General features: G+C 39.3%; 1 protein-coding gene across 2 annotated transcripts in view; it reads right to left on the reverse strand.

The window, feature by feature from the left end:
* calcr (calcitonin receptor) overlaps positions 1-23,342 on the reverse strand; it is a 73,389-nt gene that overhangs the window by 28,946 nt on the left and 21,101 nt on the right. Inside the window, exons 3-17 of one of the 2 annotated variants that reach the window (XM_056400091.1) lie at positions 16,535-16,602; positions 13,765-13,912; positions 13,348-13,455; positions 10,741-10,862; positions 10,496-10,652; positions 10,225-10,335; positions 10,000-10,112; positions 9,038-9,110; positions 8,817-8,927; positions 8,564-8,670; positions 8,026-8,191; positions 7,818-7,928; positions 7,573-7,685; positions 5,102-5,193; positions 2,437-2,563 (exon numbers count right to left, since the gene is read on the reverse strand). In XM_056400091.1, coding sequence (XP_056256066.1) covers positions 2,437-2,563; positions 5,102-5,193; positions 7,573-7,685; positions 7,818-7,928; positions 8,026-8,191; positions 8,564-8,670; positions 8,817-8,927; positions 9,038-9,110; positions 10,000-10,112; positions 10,225-10,335; positions 10,496-10,652; positions 10,741-10,862; positions 13,348-13,455; positions 13,765-13,912; positions 16,535-16,579 — 1,704 coding nt within the window. In that variant the 5' untranslated portion in view covers positions 16,580-16,602. The remainder of the gene's footprint in view (positions 1-2,436; positions 2,564-5,101; positions 5,194-7,572; positions 7,686-7,817; positions 7,929-8,025; positions 8,192-8,563; positions 8,671-8,816; positions 8,928-9,037; positions 9,111-9,999; positions 10,113-10,224; positions 10,336-10,495; positions 10,653-10,740; positions 10,863-13,347; positions 13,456-13,764; positions 13,913-16,534; positions 16,603-23,342) is intronic. The other variant, XM_056400092.1, reaches the window with a different exon arrangement.

A 23,342-nucleotide genomic window follows, 5' to 3' on the forward strand; every position in this document is an offset into this window, starting at 1 on the left:
AACCAGACTCTGTATCACCACACCAGAGAGAATAACAAGAGCTTGTTTTCTCTGTGAGAGCAAATCTCTACCACAATCCACTATTCCTAAATCACCAGCGCAGAAAAAAGGCTTTTATGTCTCACTTTGGCAGCGCTAAATTTCAAAATGTTTCCCAAAAGACACGCGCAAATCCCAATCAATGGTGCTTGTGATTTGTTCTTTGGCTTCCTCTTAAAAACTGGAGCCATGCTGACCAATTTTATTTCAGCGAGTTAGCACTACCTGACAGTCCTATGTCAGAAACTAACAGATTAAACACAAACATTTTTGACAAATGGCGACAAGGAGAGATTTGAGAGGGAGCCATTGCACAAATATATATATATATATATATATATATATATATATATATATTTCCTCACATTGATGATGATGGCTGTGATTCCTGCCTGCTTTTTGGATACATTCAGAGATGGGATGTGAATAAAGACAGCAGTCAGGCTGAGCCAAACCTCTGCTGTCTCCTGGATGTTTCCAGTATGTTGTTGGGCCAATGATGCTCCAGCTCAAAGGAAGCTGAGGCTGAGGGGATTGTGTGAAACGTGCGCCAACTTTGACAATCCTATTTGCTGGTTTTGTTGTTTTTGTATGACACCTTGTTCATCTGAAATTGTTTTTTTCATTTAGCTCAAATTTTCACACATACTCATATTGGAAGGATTTTGATTTTAAGTACGTTTTTTTAGCAGGTAATATTCTGACCCAATTTTTATTCAACTCTACATAAAAGCAAAGCAGATATGATCCTTTTATGGAGTTGGAAAAACTCTGCAATAACAACTTTTAAGAAGCAGCAAAGCACCGAGTTAACAGGCTTTCATTATTTTGATTTCCAAAAAGGAGTGGTTCTTGAAGAGTAACATATGAATTTATGTTCAGTCCTGATAGCGAGACATTCCTACAAGACAGATTTATCATCTCTACCTAAGCAGACCTCTGAGTTTCAAAGAATTCGCATAAGGCATTAAGTGTGACTCCAAAACAGGAGAATGTGGAGGAGCGCAAAAAATGTCTGTCGACTTTGCAACACTGCCAAGAAATGGCACATTGAGATGAAATGCTAATTAGGACACCCTTAAAAAAATCTGCTCTGAAAACTTTTAAATATTTAAACTATAGAGCAACTCTATTTAAATTTCATTCTTGGCTTTGCATACCAAATGAATTTTAAAAAGTTAATTGAATTTTTTTCTCTCTTGCATAATTATTTGGTTTTGCACCAATTGTATTTCATTTCAAGATAGTGCACCGTATCCTCTTCCACACACTATATTCTACAAATTTTTTTTGTTGGCCATGCTAACATATGGCTCTAATTGGTCTGTCCACCATTTTGGTCCAGACTGAAATATCTTGACGAATACTGTAGGCTACTCTAAATTTCAATAATGAATTGTAAGGCTTTTGGTGATACAATAACTTTTCCTTTAGCGACATTATCAGGTCTAGATTTGATTTTGGTCAGTTCTTTATGGGTCATGATCAAATACCTGCAAAACCATTTATATTTACACCAACATCAGCTGTGTTGATGTGCTGTTGTTTTGTGTTGGGTGCTAAGTAGAACATTTTAGCATGGAAATTAAACTAAGATGGTGAACATGGTAAACACTGTTTCTGTGTCTGAAATCACAAATCAGAACCTCAAATTTTCTGTCTACCATTTCATTTGAGTCTGAGTTCTTAGGGTGAAGATGTATCCTCTATACTGAGCCATTAGTGAGAGGTGCGAGTGGACACGAGGTGGAAAACAACCCAAAATGATTGAGATCGTATGAGGGAAAAGTTGTTTTAAAACTGCACAAATCTCAAAAGTAATGAGTGGAAAATGTTCATTATCTCAAGAAGGAAATATGCCGCCGGAATAAACATCAGTTTCAAAGTACGAGAGCTTGCACTGTTACTGTGAGTTTAAGGCTTGAGGCTCTGTGTTTAGAGTTTTTGTTTGGGGATTGATGACAACAGATAGAGGAGCTGACTAATGGTTATGGATGAAAACTGTTTCAAATTATTATGTTTATAATTTTCCAGAGAAAAGATTCAAACAAATTTACTGAGTCTATTCTATTTGGCTGATCAATAATACTGATTAAATCCTGCCTGTTTATACTGCAGTCATCTCTAATACCAGTTTTTACAGTAAATAAGCACATGTGGCAGACATCCAGTGTCTGGTTTATTTTGAGAAAGAGCATGATTTGATTTAGACATGCTGTTGTTACAAATACAATAACCAGAATGAATGTGCCAGTGCTCTTTACTTTCTTTATGCCAAGGTTGTGCTTTTCTACACATGCTGATGTTTTTTAGGTGTTTAGGTGCTGTATGGTAAAAAAAAAAAAAAAGAAAGAAAAAAAAGATAGGCAAATACGTATGCTGTGCCTACAGACTCACCGGGTTTCTGCCCACCACGTCAGGATTGTTGACCACCGCTACCAGGTAGATGATGGTGAGGGCAGAGTTGAGCACATAGGAGCAGAAGAGGTTTTTATGGAGGGTGATCCTTTGGCAGCTCAGACTCCTGTGTGAAGAGAGAGGCCGTTTGGTTAATTAATAAAAATAACAAGTTAGGAATAAAATCCCCTTTGACACATAAAAACGTAACATTAAAGGAGACTAAAACCTGACACAACAGAGTAACTCACACGACTGGCAGGCCAATAGTTTAATGAGGTTGTCAGCTGCTGCTACAGTCTGTAAAATATCTGGGATCTTTCATCTCAAAATGATATTTGTGGCTGGTAAAAGAAATCCCTGGGATCAACAAGCTAGATTCCCTCTAAAATGCTGTACTGTACATGCTAGTGCTGTTAAATAATGCATAATGGATCCCAAGGGTGCTTCCTCATTACCTTGGCTGGCCACTCAGAATTAATAGCACAATGAAATGCTTCCCATGCAAAGTGAGGCTAACTATTAGAATCAAAATCGTTTCAAGTCATTCATATCCGGTAGTTTTTTGTTTTTTTGTTGGTAATGATTGAATAATGTTTTTAAATCAGGGCAGCAATTAAAAAGAGGAGTGTGTTTAAGGCTGAATGAAACCTTGCACCAAATATATTTCACAGAATATAACCTCCTATAAATATGTCCTGCTCAGTTTAAGAAGTTGTATTCTTTTACTGCTCATGGCCAATTTTATCTTTGTTGAGTCATAAAACCCTCGAGACCCAAGAAAAACAGGAAGAGCACTAAGTTTCCTCAGGCCAGGACAAAACAACATATACATCTGCACTGTCTCTTCCAGAGGTTACCGCTAACAGAAATGCAGTAAAAAGGAGATGCAGGAGCTGCTGAGTGCTTATATACAAGGGCTTTTTATCCAAAAGGAGATGTCAAACACAGGCTGAACCCTTATGGCAGCGTTGTTCATGCTGTCACAGGTCCTAATGTCTTCGGATCGGCCGTTCGACCAACTCCTGTTTTTCCACGGCAAGCTGGAGTATTTTCATCTGGGAATCTTGACAGTGTTGATGTCGAGTCATAAATAACAGAGTGCAGCTGTACACCACCACATACCATTGTAAGCTTCACATCTGGATCTTATAAGAAACATTAAGCCTGCGATATTTTAAGTGTTCTCGCTATAAATATGCTAAGTAATGGTTAAAAAGAAAAAATAAATAAAAGGCTTTCGGAGCCAATGTCTTTGGGACTTCATTGAGATCTTAATTTGTTCGGACTTTGATCTTGATGAATTGTGAATGTCCTACTGAATTGCTGCGTAGCTGCATTAAGAGTCTGTCTCAGTGGGTCTAGGGGGGTTTTGTGATAATGCACCTGCCCTAAACACGGCCACTAAATTTATGAGTGTATATAAAACTTTGCAGCGCACTGAGGGTCTCGTACAAGATCTGTTCTGGATAACAGCTGCGTTTAGGAGGTCAGCACCCCTCAACATGTCAAATTTTACAACCGCAGCATTCGAGAACTACATGGCCAACAAAGTAACTCATCCAAATATTGTTACAGAACATAAAATTATTATTTTTCTCCTCAGGCTCCACATTCAGGTTTTTCAACATTTTTGTGCCATTAAAAACGAAGCTGATTAAGTTCTTTCCCAGAGATAAACTTACAATGATATAAAGTTTCAACAATGTGCAGACTTTTGCACAGTCTGTTCACTTTCTCTAAAGCTTTATTATTCCCAGATTTCACACACATTAACTGAATATTATACTTATCCCTCCTTCATCCACTTTGTTATTTTCAACTATTATCTAATTGAATTTCAACAGCAGGATCTCAATTAATTGCGCCCTTTTTACCTCTGGGATTAAGCAGTACATTGGGATGAACGATTCTTAATGAGCAATGCACTCAGGTGCACACGTTTCCAATAAGAGCAGAGCACACACGTATTTAATGGACGTCACAGCCCTCCAGTTTTAAATCCTAAATATCCATGAAATAAATGTGCTGTAGAAGGAAACCAAGTCTGCATGAAATTAGCCAAAGTTTAAGTTGTGTGTAAATGACACTCGGTGGAGCAGCAGAACTATTTTCAGGTCGATAGCTTGCATTAATTTGTGATAGAGAAGATGGTCATAATGTTCGACTACAGTCCTCAGTGATGATTTAATACACCACCAGCAGAAGTTCTTTTAGACAATGTTACATTTACACAACATTTGCCCCAGAGTAACCCAGTGAGCAAACAAACAATCAACTCATTTGACTGTATTATAAAATCAACACTGAAAAATCTTTTGCATGTCTCTGGGGCAAGTGTTTCAAACTGTAGAACTAACTCCTGACTGAAGACTGAAGATTCTGCTGACTGACCAAAGTACTGCTCACGATGAGTAATGAAATGGCTGCAGGAGACTGTAGCGAAAGCCCAGCCCCATCTGTGTGCCTGTCAGATCCACTGAGAGCAGGGAAGATTATTGAGCCTTTAAGGGCAAAACTACCAGTGATTAATCATTTCATCATCATTGAATAGTGACAAACTGTATCAGCCACTGTCATCATAGCATAACCATCCCGAATATTCACTTGCATCGGTAGCTACATTCTCACACAGAGGACAGAAACATCACATTTAATCCATTACCTGAAGTAGAAGAAGATGGCCAGAGAGATAAGCAGGGAGGCTATGGATAAAGCATGACCCACAATTGCCATGTAAAACAGGATGTACGCTGACTGTAAAGAAAAACCACAAACAAGATAGAGATAACATGTGGAGCATTACTAGTGGGAAAACGTTAAAGAGACAATATTCAAAAGAAATGTGACTTCTTTGAGGTTTCACGTGTTGTATTTTGTGGGAGGAAAAAAAAAATCAATGCTACATTTTTCACTTTGAGGAGGACACAATGTTCAACAGGGAATAAGAAGCATTGGTTGTGTTTTGCAGCCTGGGTTTTATATTTGAAGTTTCTTCCATTTTCTGTATCAACAATATATGATGATACTGCTAAACCCAACTTTACAGCAGAAAAAATTGTAGCACCGACACATGCAATCAGGTTTTAAATGACTCCCCACGATAAAATATTATGTTAGAAAAATAAGACCCAGGATGTTAGTCAGCAGGCTGAACGTTCATGTGAATACTTTTTATAATAAGAGCTCTCATTTTAAAATACAGGAATGAAACCAAACTATGACTACTTTTAGGATTGCAGATATTTCTTTTATTGTATTCATAGTACATATACTAAGTAATACAATCTGATAAATGATTGCCACAACAGACTGAGACTTAAATAGACAAATTGTGACTAAATGAATGAATACATATTGTTAACAAAAAGAAACTACTTTTGGTGACAGTAAAATTAGATTATGAAAACTCAGGGTCAACAAATCCAGAGAAAGGTGGAAGAATCTTGCAATTTAATCAAACTACACCCTCAGTTCGTGGTGTGAAAGAGAGAAATAAGAGAAGACGTTGGCATCAACCCGGCCTTATCAGAAAATCGTGGGACATTTATTTTGCCTCATTTCTCTTTTGGATCATACTGATGAGGCGGTTTGTTCTCAGACCCTTCGTGAAGCTGGAAGGCTGAGTCAGCAAAGATCAGGTTTCTGTGGCAACAGATGCAGCAGCTGATCTCTGGTTCGGTTCAGATCGGCTGACAGATTTTTAGTCTTTCACCTAGGTTTGCCAGGACAGCTGTTCCAACTGCCTGGTGCACTGACTGGATGCAGCAAGAGAGAATTTCTTGCAATTCTTTGCAGAGGTTTTGTTTACGAGTTGCAGGTATTTGCAATTGGCCAGTTTCCTTGTTCCAGATGGGAGAGCAGAGGATTAGTTGTTGCTGTTTTGTTATTTCCTTGGATATTTTTCTGGGTGAAAAAACCTTTTGGTGACCTTGTTCTTAGATTTAATTGTATATAAACAGTATATAAACGATGGCAGGGTTGGATAGGGAGTGCCTAACCATCAGTATAACAAAGAAATAAAAAGCTTGCTAATGGAAAGCCAGAAAAAAACAAGCAAAACAAAAATCACAAAGTGCAAAAATATCTTTGAAGTGCAAATTTGGCTTTTGTGCAAGATTTGGTTTGGTGTCGAAAAATCTTAACATAATCAGTCAATTACTGTCATCAACTTGTGACAAATAATAACAAAAAAAAACATTAACAGGAAAACTTTCAGCAGTCCAATATTCTTTTTAACCAAACATATTCATAACCTTCATCATTCTGACTTTTGCATCACGACTGAAAAGAGCCACGTTATTGGTACAGTATTGGTACTGAGTGACCTAACCAACCACAAGCCAACATCATGATTATATTACCATGTATTGTATATTGGATAATATTGATTAAACCATTTATAATATATTTAATTAAAGACTTTTGTAAACAAGTTAAAAGTCATGTGAGACCACACAAAAAATCTCTTATAGTCCATGACTGTGTCTGATGTCCGCATTGGCAAAATACTGGAATGAGCTCTTTGGTGTCCTGGTCTGGTTTCCGTGAGGAAACGCGGTTAGCGGCTTGGTACAGCAGCCTGGTGCTGTTGGTGATAAGCCTGTTGTTAATATATGATGATGTTGAGACACTCCTCTCTCCGGGCCCATCATTTTATAATGACTGTTAAGCCTGTGGGACAGTGGGCTTGGAATAATGTGGTTTTGTTCCAACATAGAATATGCAAAGTGTGTTGAAGTGAAAAACAAACAGCTGCTTTACCCTTTACCCTCATTACCTGTGAGATTAGAACCCAGTTGACTCATTAAAAATACAAATCATACCTGTAAGGAGTTAATCAGTGACCTCTACCCAAACAACATTTATATTTCTATTCCTGCAAGTAAACACATGCACCAATTCAGACGAGGTGTGACCTCACTCTGTGCATTTTCCTTTTACTTTCCATGTGTAAATATTTCTGTGAAACTATGGGCAACTATTTCAGAACTATATTTCCAGTTTGCATATTTTCTCCCATGTGCCCACACTGCAAATACGAGAGGACTCCAGGCAACAAAAGAAAAGATTATGCTGACCCATCACACTGCAGTAGATCTATGAGAGCAAGCTACTTTATCTGAAATTAATTACCTTCAGTTTTGCATTAGTGTTTTCGTTGCAGAGTGTGTAGTTGGACCAAGTCCTGTTAGTATCCGGGTGGCGAAACCACTGACCATCCTCCCCACAGTACTTAGTAGCCTTTTCTGCAAGCAACAATTAGTCTTGGTGAATAATTCATCCTCAGTGTAATTAATATAAGTAATTAATATTTTATGGCCTATCGTCTTTAAAAACAGAAGATCAGGAGAGGTTAACTCTTGAGTCTCACTGCTCACCTGTGGGGTCAAAGTCCACAAAATAATTGGGGCAGTTTTGAGAGGTGTAGGTTCCCGCCGGAGTATCGTCCCAGCACAGCCAGCCATCCCAGTTACGACTGCAGTATAGACCTGCAGCATCAATAAAGTCACAGAGGCGGTTAAACATCCACAGAGGAGAGGCACGAAAAGACAGAGTGAGCTTCAGTAAAGTCGATATTACCACTACCTGATTTGTTATACGGTGCATCTCGATTCATTTTCTCAAAGCATTTGTACTGGCTGTCGAGGATTTTCTTTCGCACTATTTCCTGTTCTTCTGGGTTAACCGTGGGGCTGACCGTGGCCTCGTTGACGGGCTGTACCTCAGTGTCCCCTGAGAGCTGGGCTGCTGCCTTCATTTTATTGACACACACACACACACTCATTATCATTCAGGATAACACAATGAGCAGTGAAGCTATGGGCAAAAAAACATGAGACACAATAATGGCATTTATGTGGAGAATTTTTTTTTTTTGAGTACAAAAATACACCTTTATATGGTTTATGGTATAAACTTCAAAAATGAGGGGGAAACAATAAAGTAAATGGCTCCCCATTAAAGAGAGGTTCAGTATTGGAAGCCACATACATACTATTTATTTTGTAACAGTGGTGGGGGGCCACATGTCTCGAAACTTGCAGGAAAAGCCATCAGTATTTTTAAGCCTAGTTACAATTCGTGATCTTTCTGATGAAAAGTTATTTCATAAACAATACATAACCTTCTCCCTAAAGTTGACAGCACAGAGTGTATAGTTAGTCCAGGTCTTGTTGCTCTCTGGATGGCGAAACCACTGCCCGTCCTCTCCACAGTACTTAGTCGCCTTTTCTATAAAAAGAAGAATTATATGATTTTCTATAAATCCGTGCAGCTGTGTCCTGTGTCCGATCAAAAAGATCAAAACTCATCATTAGAGTTTAACAAGTCATCAGTAGACCTTTAAAATAGCAAAAGCTTTGAGTCTCACTGCCCACCTGTGAGGTCCATGTCGGAAAAATAATCAGGACAGATTTTGGAAGCGTAGGTTCCCGCTGGAGTATCGTCCCAGCACAGCCAGCCATCCCAGTTACGACTGCAGTACAGACCTGCGGCATTGACAAAAAACACAAAAGTATAATTACAATGATGGACCTCTTGTCTGTTCAAAATTGTATATACACAGTAAGGCTCCACGGATACTAAATAGTATCAGTACCTGATTTGTTCAAAGGTGGATCTCGATTTATTTTCTGAAGGCATTCGTATTCATTCTGAAGCATTTTCATTTTCTGTGGAGAACAACCCAGATGTTTCAGTGTTAGCCAAAGTGACCAAATGACTTAACCCCTGATGAATACTGATTAGCAAAAAGAACACTATATTTCACTTAGCTCAGGCAAGTGGATTTGGTTGCCTAAACCAAAAGTAAACCACACCCACAGTGGAGGCAGACTACAAAACTGTCATTTCACAGCTTAGGTTTGAGGACATGTTGCATGGACAGAAAAGGCAGCGTGGACAGACCAACCAAAAGGACGTACTAGTGCTACAATGAGGACATGATGATCGACGGCTTCCCACCTACCACAACTGCTGAGCCTCATTAATATGGCAGAACTGGGAGCACCAATGGATAATGTTAATTAAATCATTTCTCTGATCTCTGCAGTCATGGATGGGTTCTTTTTCTTTAACTTTAATCTTAACTTCAAAGTAACTGTATCTGTTCACTTCAGACTGATCTGGTGCACATTAGGATCCTAAAACAACTTAGTACTTTTATAGTGGATCAAACTGGATCCACTACTTGCTGGAACAACAACACGTAAGTGTAAATCTGGTAGCTGCTGAAATGGATTGCATTTGAATTATTTTGAACAAATTTGGTGCTAGTTTGAATTAGTTGATTTTCTGAAAAAGTGAAAGTGAAAGCCCAACCGTATGTGCAATTATTTTTATTATGCTTTTGTATATGTATATGGTTTGATGTCTGAGCAGTGAAAGCAAAATGCACATTACATATTTTGCTTGTTTCTTATTTAATTGTGAGTGAGGCCACATGTCCCAAACTTCCAGGAACACCCAGCAGTCATGTTAAGCCTAGTTACTAAGAACCTGTATGCAAATACATAAAGCAATAAATTCGAGAGATAGTTTATTACATCAACAATACTTTACCCTCTGTCTCCTCTCATGGGTGGTTGCACAGAGTGTATAATTGGTCCAAAGCCTATTGGTCTCTGGATGTTGAAACCATTGCCCGTCCTCTCCACAATACTTAGTTACCTTTTCTGAAAAGAATAAATTCCACCTCTTTAAGTTCTGTCAGCAGAGGATTTAGAGGTGAATTCATCATGAGAGACTAAAAAGTTACGAGCAAAATCTCTAAGTCTCACTGCTCACCTGTGGGATCAAAGTCCGAAAAATAATTGGGGCAGTTTTGGGAGGCATAGGCTCCCGCTGGAGTATCGTCCCAGCACAGCCAGCCATCCCAGTTACGACTGCAGTGCAGACCTGCAGCATCAACAAAAAACACGATGAAACGTTTACAGGCCTCTTGTTCAAACATTTGTCCAACATGAAAACTCATGTAGAAATCATGCAGATAGAAAATAAAAAACATTTGTTGGTAGACCGGAGTAGCATACTGGGTACCATTAGACAGCATCAGCACCTGATTTATCATGAGTAGGATCTTGCTTCATTTTCTCGAGGCATTTCTTTTCATTCTCGAGGATCATTTTTTCTGTAACACCGCCTCTTTCTGTGTTAATGTCTGTGGCCTCTGTACTCAGCTCTCCTGCAGCATCTCTTAAAAAATGGAGGACTTCCTTTTGAGAAAAAAAAAAAAATCACATGTTCAATGTAAAATTAGTGTTCAAACTGAGGCAAGCTTTGTCTCAATCTTCCATTACTCACGGGGAAACCAATATCCAGATGTAAATGTCCAAATAGCCCTAATTTGTCCTTTGAAGCTGACTGACAGGTTGAGCCAGTCTCAACCCAGTTACCCAATTCGTCACAATATTTGGTCACTTTTTCTGTAAAGGAAAAAAATCATGTATTGACTTAATGACATCTTGAGAACAGCGTAATCCATTAATGATTATCCTGAAAGCTTCATGTACTGTATCGGATTACTTAAAGGCACATTATTGCTTCTGTTTTGGGTACATGTGCAGTGGAGAATTTCTCTATATTCTTTGGCTCTGTCTTTGTTTTTCAGCAGTAGTATGTTGGCATTACTCAAACCCATAAATCGGACCCTGAATCTTGGCATTACAGAACAACTGTGATTTATTTAACTTGGCACACATCATCAAACGTTATGTCAAACAGACAATTCCCTTTTTGGAGTAATTTTCTGGCAAATTCTCAAATGTCGGGCTTAAAACCACATGTACTGTAGATCCATGACTGGGTTAAGAGTGAGATCATATTGTTCCTGACAACAACAACCGTAGCACGACTGCCTAGTCTTCTCCGACAGCTCATCAACTGTTCAACAATCACATCCAACTGTACATCTCCCTCAAAGCCTCATATCATCAGCATCAGTTTTCAAACAAGGAGCCATAAGGGGACTCTTAACGTCACAGGCATTTTGGGAAGATCCTTTATGAGCCCTCTCTTAAAGAAACACCTTCTCTGTTTGCCCATTCATATTCTCTCTCCCCATCCATCTCTCTGATTCTGACATCCCTGCCTTTTGTGTAATCCCTCTTTTCTTTGCTTCTTTTTTTCTTCTACATATACCCTTCATTCCTCCCTCTGTCCTCTCCCTCACCTCCCTTCTCTCTATAATTTTGCATCGCCTAAATCAGACATGACTTGACTCTGGATCTCCTCAGCATTATTCATAATGTAAGAACTGCACATACTCTATTAACTATTTATACTTCAGTCTAAACATTAAGTGCACTTATAGAATCAATTTTGATATAAATAAATGTCTGTTTTCATTCCATCTGACTGACAAAACGAAATGGGCTAATGATTTACCAACAATCCAGATTATTAATCTTTTATACTAGCCGTCCTTTACACTCACTGTTGTGTAAGACTGTCTATACTGTAGCAGAACTTTGAGCTAAATGCTTTCTAACATGCTAACAAAGACGCTAACAGGCTGGTGTTTAGCAGGTGTAATATTTAGTGTTCACCATCTTAGTTTACCATGTTAGCATGCTTTGCGAATTAGCCTTAAACACAAAGTACACTGAGGCAAATGAAACATTTCTTACAAATTATGGTAGTAAATGAAAAGCCAAGGGATTACTAAAGTTATTGCAGTTATTATTTGTTATCTAGTAGATAATGAGATATTTCACCGGATAATCTGCTGGTGGTGTTTGATGAAGATATTAGGATTCATCCTCTGGCCATAATAACAATCAGCCAATTGTTGTTGAGATATTTCAGTCAAGACCATAGTGACGGACTGACCAGCTGACCGATAGACTGTTATTGCCATGCCTAGAGCCAATAAGCTAATAAGAAAAAAACTTCGTAGTCAGCACGGACCTCACAAAAACTATGACCTACAGAACAGAAAATCCAAAGAGAAAATGTTGCAGTACTAGCAGACTGTACTATCTGGGGAGGGCAAAAGCACTACAGCAGGGAATTTAGCCAAAGAATTTACATCTACTTACTGCTCAAAATAAATCATATCTGCTAGGGATATGATGCATAAAACGTATTTACTTCAGTGAGAAACTCACGTCAGGGAACTGACTGTTTATAGCAATTATATTTTGAAGAAAAAGCTCTGTTATTAGAGGGAACAGAAAGAATTCAAAGAATCTCAGCAGTAACACTGGATTCTGCTTGGAGAACCAATCCCCTTTTTTAAAAGAAAATCAACCATACAAAAAAATAAAAGGAGGAAGTTGGGGTAGAGGAGGGAGCCATGGCAGAGGATGGTGTTAGCATGAGCGAATCAGCAATGTGACAACTGTCTGATTTTAATGGCAGAGCGGTACATCTACCATGAATATTATTGGACTTTGCTAGTCAGCTAGTAGCCAAGCAGTTGGTGAGAGAGCCAATGATTTTGAAGCATGACTGAAAGAGTTGATGCCAGTCAGCTAATTCAAACATGGCATTCTGTGTAATTCCTAATAACTCTAAGCTCTGTATATTTTGTCATTAAAGTGAGGATATCTGTGACATTTTAAATAATTATATAATGTGATATAATTGTTACTACAAAATCTGCAGTTCTTGCATTATGAGTTTTTACAAGGCTCAGAGCACAACCTAATAATGAACCAGCTTTCCCCTAACCGACCTAATGCCAAAATTAAATAGAAAAACACAAAATATAAGCTAAATATAAACTTCCTCCCTCAGCTCCATGACCCGTCACCTCCATCACACAGAGAGAAGACTGGATCATTTCTCTGTGATGCCTGCTGACCTGGAACTAAAAAGTTATGCAGAAATCGCTTCCAAATTCCCACCAGTCTCGATTCAGCGAGCTTGTTGTTGTAGACTGGTGTGAGAAGAGCAACACTTTCTTACCAGTTGGGTCCAGGTCAAGATGATCTGGACAGTTTTGGGTTAGAGATGTCCCAGCTGGTGTCTCACTCCAGCACAACAAACCATCCCACATACGTCCACAGAACATACCTTGAGAGGAGGAAAAAAATGCAGTGACCACTCTGGTTAATTACCAACACACACTTTTTGTGTCTTCAGTTGTATACAGGGGAAGTGTATGTCAGAGTGACAGCCTCGAAAATGTTTACAACCCCACCACAGCTTCTACTTAAAAAGCCCTTTCAGGTCAGTTGTGCTTGAATCACTGCTGACAACACCACCATTATCTTTAACAAGAACAACAGTGATCTGATCCCAATCTACCACCTTACAACGTCACTGTCATGACGCTCTCCCAGAGGTAATCAATTTGGCCTTAAAATGATTTGGGCGTCTCACCGGTTCTTTTTTCTTGGTGGTCTTTGTTGGACAGCTCGAGACATTTGTATTGACCCTGGCTGACCGCCTGGCTCTGTCCCTCTATCATACTCTGTCCAGGTGTGAGCGATGGGTCTGAGATTGGCTCAGCGCCTGCCGCAGCCCTGCACTGTAGAGACAACACAACACTAGAGGTGAGAGGAGGGGGGAAGAAAACATGGCTAATACTGACTTGGACCAGAGTGTGGAGTGTGCAGTATAAAGGGAGGTGTTAGTGTGCGTGTTTGGTTGTTGCTGATCTACATTCCCTTGACTGTAAAAAATAAGATAAAGCGTAAATATGATCTTGGAAGATGATGTTAGTTAAATTTGTAATATTTCACAGTTCTACCATCCTTAGATTAAGATACACATCCTTATATAAGATAAACAATCAAATGGAAGAGTGAGCAGGCAAAGTTTGTGGAGCATCTTCAAAGCTGATCTGATGAGGATTTCACTCCACTTTGAAATTCTAGTCACTTCCCACTCATGGATGTCATTAAAGTGTGTTTGCGAGCTCACAAAAGAACCTAAGCGGCTGATTTTCTCCAAGTGAATCTTATCTATTCTCTGCTCCACTGTTTGTATTTGGTGGCAGCATTAAGAAGGAAGAAGCCTGCTGTACGAAATGCTGATTTTGATAATGCTGCTTGCTGAAGGATGAAGAGCCCATTTTGCTCTGACTTATCTCAAAAAAAAAATTTGGCTGAAAATTAAGCCTCTCACAATGCCAGGCTAATGCAATCGCAACTTCTGACTCATTTGAGGAATTGTAATGCTTTGATTGGGAGATTGTCTTCACATGCCTTATCATAATTGAGATGAAAACCTCCTACCTCTGGCTCTTTGTGGAGTGGAAAGGAATGCTCATTAGACTGAAATATCATTCTTACCTGTCTGATAAAAGCTCGTAAAAGGCAAAACGCTTGAGAGAAAAACTGTGAGGATGCTGACGTCCCATGTAGCAGTTTAGCAGCCGTACATATGATGTCACTCCAAACATTGAAGTAAATGACGTCATACATACGACCACCAGGCCACCACCAATATCAACAGATGAGCTGAACGAGCTCTCGCATCAAGGCCTCTCCTCACTTATTACAATTCATCAATCCTCCAGAATCAACATGACAGGACCACTCCAAAAAGAAAGTGCACAGCATAGATACATCAGGCACACAACATCTGGCAGGGGACACAATCCAGGCCCTCAATGTCAAGAATGATGCTGAACAGCAAAGGAAACTGAAGCAGTAAACTTCCACTTCACACTAACATTGAAGAATAGTGGACCAAATGTTTTTTTCGTATGGGACAATAACTCATGAAAGACATATTTTTATGCAGAAAAAGCTTTTCAACAATCCTAAAGTGAATGATGGGAATGATGCTGATGTGCCTTTAGCCTGTTGGTAACATGATGAATACTGCCTCTGCCACAGTGTTGAAAATGCCATTTAGGAGAGCAGCAAGTCCATCTAAATTTCAGAATTGGGGTTGTTTAATTATAAGACCTTCATCAGGCAAATCTGTATATTCTAAAGTGCCAAAATGTGTCACCCCTACATGCTTTATCTGAGATATCACATTTAGGATAAAACATCTGACCGATGACTGCACCACCCCAGTTAATTTAAGTGATGTAATTTCTCAAAACACTGGAGCAGACTGTGACTGTGACTCATCCCTCCAAGCTGAGCTAAAATCAGATCATGGGTGTCTCAAATTAAGATTTCACATATGGTGGGCAGGTGGGGACAAACCACCAATGCCCACTCCAATCCCCAACGCCCTAATAATAAATTCAGGAGATACAGACGTACATATGCTTTATTCTTCAATGTAAGAGTGGGATCGAGGTATGCTGAGGCAGGAATGAGCAGCAGCATGTATTTTGTTGCATTCAGTCATGAAAAGGACAGTACTACCTGTAAATTCCAACTTGGATTGGGCAGAGGCTTTTATTTTGAAAGGTACTGATGAATACTTATGGTCTTAAATTTCAAATTTTTCCTACACACATGGAAATATATAGTGGAAATATTTAATATACATTTATGAGAGTAACTATGTTTTAATGTACATGTATGTTTTGTTTTAGAGGAAGTTCACCTTTTTCTTCAACATATTGCATGTGTTGTACTACTGCTAGCTTGCTTGCTCCTTTTGCTCTGGACTTTTCCAAAGGGAAGTAGGTTTAATTTTATTATATTTAATTTTATTTTTTTTCTAATACAGTAAAGGGTAGTTATGCTGTTGCCGTCACAGGAAGTATGATCTTTGCTCAGTGTTAGACCAACCTACTATGTACAAATAAAAACAAAAGTTTTACATTTTTCATTTGTTTCTATCTCCACACAAAGACTAAATTCAGGTAAAATGGAAGACACCCCAGACTGTGCATCATCTGCATAAAAGAGTGACGATCAGTTACAGTAAGAAGGTGACACACATGCAGTCATGGATCACATATCCTCCCTTTCGGGGTTATCCAAGTTTGTAATGAACAAACTGAGCTAATTAAAGGCTATAATTATTAATAAGAAAATGCTGATGAAAATTAAGTAGAAGATTTTTGCTGATAAAAGAAAACCACTACACCACAACAAATAATATGTCTACAGTATTTAATGAAAATTTAATCCTATGTTTAAACAAACATGCAGCATACATAATGGACAAAATGAGAATGAGGACCTTAAAACGTTTACCTCACAGCATTCTTTGAATTTATAAAAAGAGAGCTTACCATCAGGAGAACCCAAAGGATCCACAGGGAGCCCACTAACTTCATATCTTCCTCTCCCAGGCAAATCTCTAGAGATGGAGGAGAGAGCGACGTGTTAAAACTATCAGAAAACAAGTTGTCTACCGTGAAAGTGACCGCCTGAACAACCACATGGCTGCATCAAATCAGGATTATAGCCTCTCAGGAGAAGACAGCAGCGGCAATCTTTAATCTGAAATGCAAAACACTGCAGCAGATGCACTGCAGTTTGTGACAACTCACACTTTTCTTGTGTATGTGCATGTGCATATCTCAGGGAGAGGAAGAGAAAGTCCTGTCAATATGTGAAACGAGCATGAAAGACTAAAGGTTGATTTGTGTGAGCAAAAGGAGACACAGAAGACAGAGACGCAGAAGACAGAGACACAGTCAGACGGAAACAGTTGACGGTTATTAATCATCTTGAGCTGAGCCTCCTCCTCTGCAGGACGGCAGCAGCACATCTGCCTGTTTAGTAACCGAGTGCATGAGAGATAGATTAGAATTTGCTTCAGATCTCTTTGCTCTGGCTTGCAGAGTCCCAGTTGGAGGCCCATCACTCTGCAGTTCGAACAGCTAAGACGACCTACTGGTTGTTTTCCACACCCCATAGCAGCCCATGGGGCAGGCTGTTGAGCAGACAGACATACATGAGCAAGTCCTATAAGTCACTGTGAAAGGTTAGCAGGATTGATAGTATTTGTTTTGGCTCTCAGAAGCACACTGATGGTAGGCTACTTAGCATTAGGATGACAAATAAACCTGGAACTACATTTTGCCAAGAAGTTAAGGCTAAGAGTGCTGATCTCTGACCAGGGATCCCTCAGTTTTCCCTCTAATTTCTCATTTCTCTTCCATGCTTTCCTGAAATACAACACTAGCTGTAAATACAGTACCTGAAAGTAGATATGGGGACATTTATTAATATCATTAATATTGGTCCCAGATGTCTTCTAGTTCTGGATCTAGACACAGAAAGAGCCCGCTCCTCAATCTCAGCCCCAGGCCCAAATATAGACCTACCCTCTGTCTCATTTGTGATTTCTGTATCAATATGACAGAAAATAGCACGTGACTATTGTGGTGATCTGTTCAAATGAATTTTTAAGCAAGGAATGCCAAGTATTACCAGTTCCAGCTTCTGAATCATTAGGATTTCGTGCTTTCCTTTGTATTATGTGAGAGTAAACTGTATATATTTGGGTTTTGGACTCTTGACGAGATAAAACAAGTAAATTTTATGTGTAAATAAAAAAAATGATTAGGTGTAATATGATGCTAATTGTGTATGGACAGTGTATTGGAGTGTTTTGAAGTTACATTAATTTTGGTTCTCACTGTATATCTAGTATTTCCAGTTTGCATGAAATGATACAGCAGATTCATTTCTTTCACACCAAGAAAATAAAATGCTTTACTACACCATCACAAATACCTGACGATCATGTCTGTAAAACAACCAAAAAAAAGCCCTTTAATATTTCCTGAAACCAAAGGTGATGTGTTCAAATGTGTTGTTTTGAACCAAGTACCCTAACCCGATAGTTGCTGCTTACTTTCAGTTGACAGATGAATCTGAATCAGAATCTCAACCCAACCCAACCAATCACTGATTCTACTCAGCCATGTTCAGCCCACTCCTCAACTCTTTAACTGTTCAATATTTCTAGTACAATAAAAGATGTTGACAGTGAAGGACAGGGCAACAAACCATTCCATACCCTTGGTTTGACAAGGAGGGAAGGGACAACTCAACAATCAAAGACAGAAGGCAGGGGAGGGAGAAGTATGGATCCCAACATGGTCTCCTGGAGGAACAGATCTATAAAAACCATAATCATGCTGGAGCAGAGGCTGGACACCAGTCAATTATCAGCTAATCACCTCTGGGTGTGCATGAGCATGTGATTCTGTCTAAAAGTGAGATAATAGGATATTCTCTGCTAGAGACGCGTCTCTGCAAGTCAAATAAAATCAGGACAACTGACATAAGTGACTTCACATTAGCTACAGAGGTCAAAGGTGAAACTGAGTAGTTTCCTAGAGATCCTTGACTGTGAGGAAGGACAAACAGCTAGCAAGGCTCTGTCTAAAGGTTAAACAAGGCTCTAGGCAGATTAGACAACACTCGTGGGTAGTCCCTGGAAGGCACTGACAAACTATTTTGTCATTTAAAGATACAGGTTGGTTGAACAGAAAGTTTTACAAACTCTATGGGAATTATATATAGTGTGGGGTTGGAGGTGCAGCAGCTGAGATTATCTAAAACACAAATAATCCCTGGAACAGTTTAACATTATTACACACTCCCAGTCCATCAATAATGCATTTGCTAACAGTACATTTCGTATCTTAATATCTCTGCTGCGCATGTGACAGTTGACTCAAACTCCAACCTCCCGGCTATGTTTGACTTTCAGCGGGTGTAGGCGGGGGTTGTTCTCTCTACGACTGTGTCTTTCTGCCTTGTCCATTAGCTCTTCATACGTCTCTAAACATAGACCCCCGGAGCATTCAGCGGGGCCATTAGGTCCGATGTGATTCAAATAGAAAGGCGTGAAGCATGTGTAGTTCATTACAGAGACAAGACCCCCCTTTAGAGAAGACAAAGGAAAGCACTCAAACGCGATGAGTGAGCGCATAGCTTCAGTGTACCGGCCGCTCTTCAGGAATGCTGTTTAGCCACTGTAGATCAAGTGAAAGGTCAATCAGTTAAAACGAGGATTTATAAAAAAATAAATAAATAAAAAAAACCCATTAATATAACTTAGATTATAAATAACTTTGAAAATAAAACATTAATTCATATGTGGTGATTGTCAGTAAAAAGCAAGGACTGTAAATGACTGTAAAAGGAAAACAGTTTCGCTCTTGAACAGGTCTTGAAGAGACATTGGATTACTTTACAAAACATCTACTTCTTTGGTATTTTACAAACACAATGAATGTTTTGACTTTAAAACTTATCATATCTTGTCTCTTTGTATATGTTCCATCCATTGTCTGCCCTCATTATCTTTATTCTCATTCTAAAACTCAAGTCTGACATCAAGTAAATTTGTACTTTTCTTAATGCAAAAGACTTTGGAGTTTGGAGGATGTGTTTTTTTTTTAATTGTACTTTTGGTGGTGGCAGCCATAATGCCTTGGGCCTTCTTTGGTCGATCCCAGATTCGCTGTAAAGATTGAATTAAAGTGTCCTGATTGTGAGTATTGTTATTATCCATGTGTTTTCTCTATGGTCCTTCTCCTTTTTCTCTCCTTTCTTCCTCTTCCTCCTCACTTTACCCCTCATCTGTCTTCTTCCTCCTTTCCTTTTTGACATCATTACATCACTCTGACAGCAGAAGACGGAGCCGCTCGTCTCTTCCCTCTGGCAGTGAGCGGTCACAGGCACGGTGACAACACAGATTTGCGCAGACATCACATCAGTGATGGAGGACGCGGCAGCTCGATCTGCCCCCCCGACTTCTCACCACATCAGACCCCATCACTCAGTCTGAAGGGAGCAGCCGCACGGACGTGATTTGGCACCCCCGTTCCCAGGCTGCGACGAATGAGCTGGATTGCAATGCAAGTTCAGGTGGATTAATTTGACAAATGGACAGATTGTGGACGTTACCCACAAGGCTGTCTCGTCCAAGAGCAAAATATTTGTGCTGAGCTATAAGCTCTATTAAAGGATTTACTCTCTCTCTAACTGCTACTGAGCTTTCACAGCTCTGCAAGAACACATCTATAATCACACTTCAGATTAAGTAATACTTTATGCCCCAAATGTCGTGACCTTCTGACTGTGCAGAGATTAACAAGCATTGGTGAAAACATTAGGTGCACTGAATGTCTACGTGGCCTCGGGCCTTCTCTGAACACACACAGTGAAGGACCATTTATTGCAGTAGGGCTGCAGGGTGCTCCGACACTGAAACAATACTATTTTATCTGAGTTGAAGGCATTTTACAAATTGTGTGCAGAAATAATTATATATTACCTGTTTAACTGTTGAATATTATTTAAAGGACGGTATTTTTTGCACATCTTAAAGAAATAAATATAAATGAACAACACATATGCACAGGAACAATAAATAAGAATAAAATCCTCTATTATTGTGTACGTCTCATCTGTTATGGTTTCCATCTTATATCACTATATCAATATTTATCATGATATAGGAAACAATCTATGGACAAAAGCGATGATAGATAATTTAGCACCTGACAAATATAAAATCATATAAAAATCCAATATTGCCCAAAAGCAGCCCTGCTCATTGGTTTGCAACATTGCCCACAATGGCCTAGAATGACTTGATTTATTAAAAGGAAAGCCACTATGCTGTGTACAGTAGAGTCTATCATTTCATGTTATATAATGTCACATTGCACACCCCTAAAGACACATTATGTTCCTAGAGAGATTTGAAATATAAAAACTCCACACTGTGACATGGATAATCACATACATCACAAACATTTTTGATTTTATAAGCGTCATTCAAAACTGAATGAAATGGAAACGTGGCCACCTGGAAATTAGGTTATCAATGTCTAAATTAATCTCATACTTTGGAAAAACAGCCATTAGATGCTGTTTGGAAGCAACGTGTTAAGACAATTAATGATACATACAAGGCCCCTTAGAATAGTTGACACCAAAATGTAAAAATAATGACACTTAATGATAAAGTACCGTTCACAGAAGTGATAAACTGTTGAACATTAGAGTGCTGAGCTCGTGTAGACTGATCACTCAGTGTTCACACTCTCTCAGCACATCTCGGAGCGAACATATTTCTGTGTCTGAGTCAAGCTCATGTTGAGGTGAAACAGGTAAGTGCTGAGAGCGGTGAGAACGCTGCAGCTTGACTTGCTCATGTTTTTTGGATTCATCATCTACCTAAAAATATACCAAATGCCAGTCTCTCCAATTAAGGTAAAAAGAACAAGCTTGCACCGTTTCCTCCCCATGCATTTACCTCCCCCTTCCTCACCCATATCCCACTTTTGTCTGAATTCTCATTTCCTCTCTGGCCTCTTTTCTCTTTTCACTTCCATATATCTTCTGCTGCTTTTCATCTATTTCCCCCCTCACCTCATTTCTCTATCTCTCTCTCATCCACTCCCCCATCTCCTCGCTCTCCTTCCCTTCCTCTACAATCCCCCGCTTTAAAAGCAGTTCCCTTCTTCCTTCTCCAGTCTTCTCTTTCTCCCCCTTTCCAGCTCTATTTTCAAGGCTTTCTCTCCAACTCTCCAGGCAGATCCAACAGATACATCAGCTAGCACATCCTTTAAACATTAAACAGGTTCCCGTTATGGTGACACATCATATTTTCAACTAATCTGTCTGTGCTCCACAGAATACACTCTCAGAGCAAAGTCCTATCCCCTGTTCTGCTGTGTATGACAAAACAATCAGACAAGACACAGAACTGTCTGCTAAAATACTTAAATTACTTAAAAGAAAAGCAGCATAGTAAAAACAATCAAATAACTGATGCACTACTGTTCAGATTTATAATGTTTCTGGCTTAAAGGGAAAGGTCTTTGAGTGGATGTGGGATTGACGTTTACTGTAACAGTGTCCTTATTCTGAGGGTGAACTTCGTGCTCTATATGTGCCCTGAAATTTCATAGGTGTGAAAAATTACTTCACCTGACATGACTTCCATGAATTGTAAAGGTGTAAAGGTAAAGGAAAGGTAAAAAAAAATATATAACATAACAAAATTGACGTTTATATAATAAGAAGTGTTAAATAATATCTGGGAATTCAACCAAAACAACGGAACATCACAGTTGGTTTTTCTATGAAGGGGAACTTGACCTCATCGTATAGGAACGTGACGGTATAAAAGCTCGGCAAGGTTGGACTCGACCAGTTCCTCCTCCGCAGACAGAGACGTATCACAGCGTGTCCTCCCCGAGCTGCATTTCTTGGACTTATTCAGAAGTTGGCTATGAAACAAGACAGCCTCATCTGGCTGTTATGATGTATTCCGGCTAAAAAAATGTGAACTTCAGTGGATCCAGCCCCTGATTCAGCGCAGCTATAGGCATTTTTTTGTGCATGCTGTTAGGAGCAGTTTAGTATGACGAGTGTGCAAATAATGAGTTTGTTTTGCTTTGTTGGGGCTATTAATGACTTGATTCATGCTTCTATGCCTTTTTTTTTGTTACTTTACTGGACGCTGAACTGCTCCTGCTCCTCCTTGACGTCCATTCTTCAGCCGCTCAGTCAATTAATTAGCACTGTCTCAGCACTGGAACAAAACCATGACCGTCAGAGCCAGCCAGTCACTGTTGTTGCTTAACTAGTGCTTTTCATATGATGAAAATAAGTGGAAATTCCTGCAATATACTGTATGTTGTTTTTTGTTTTTTTTGTAAGACAAACCAAAAACAGCTGAGTGACTACTTCTGACTTAGTGGTTTAATGGTCAAAAAACCTCTGGCTGGCTGTTTTCTATGAGAATGAGTCTTAAATATTGAAATGATGGCCCTGCCCTGCAGCAGAGAGTGAGACAGAGAGGGAGAGGGAGAGAGAGAGAGAGAGAGAGAGAGAGAGAGAGAGAGAGAGAGAGAGAGGGAGATTGTTGAGGCCTGGTTTACTGTCTAGCATCCCAAACAGCCCAAGAATGTGTAGCTGGTTGACCAGTGGAAGACCAAACAGATTATGACAGGGAAACTCATCTCCATGATGAGTAAACAAATTAAGATGCAGCTGAATACACAAAGCCTCCGTAGCCTGGATTGATTGTACAGTTATCTCCTGCAGCATGATGTGATT

Source organism: Seriola aureovittata, chromosome 16 (assembly GCF_021018895.1).
Source record: "Seriola aureovittata isolate HTS-2021-v1 ecotype China chromosome 16, ASM2101889v1, whole genome shotgun sequence".
Lineage (NCBI taxonomy): Eukaryota > Metazoa > Chordata > Actinopteri > Carangiformes > Carangidae > Seriola > Seriola aureovittata.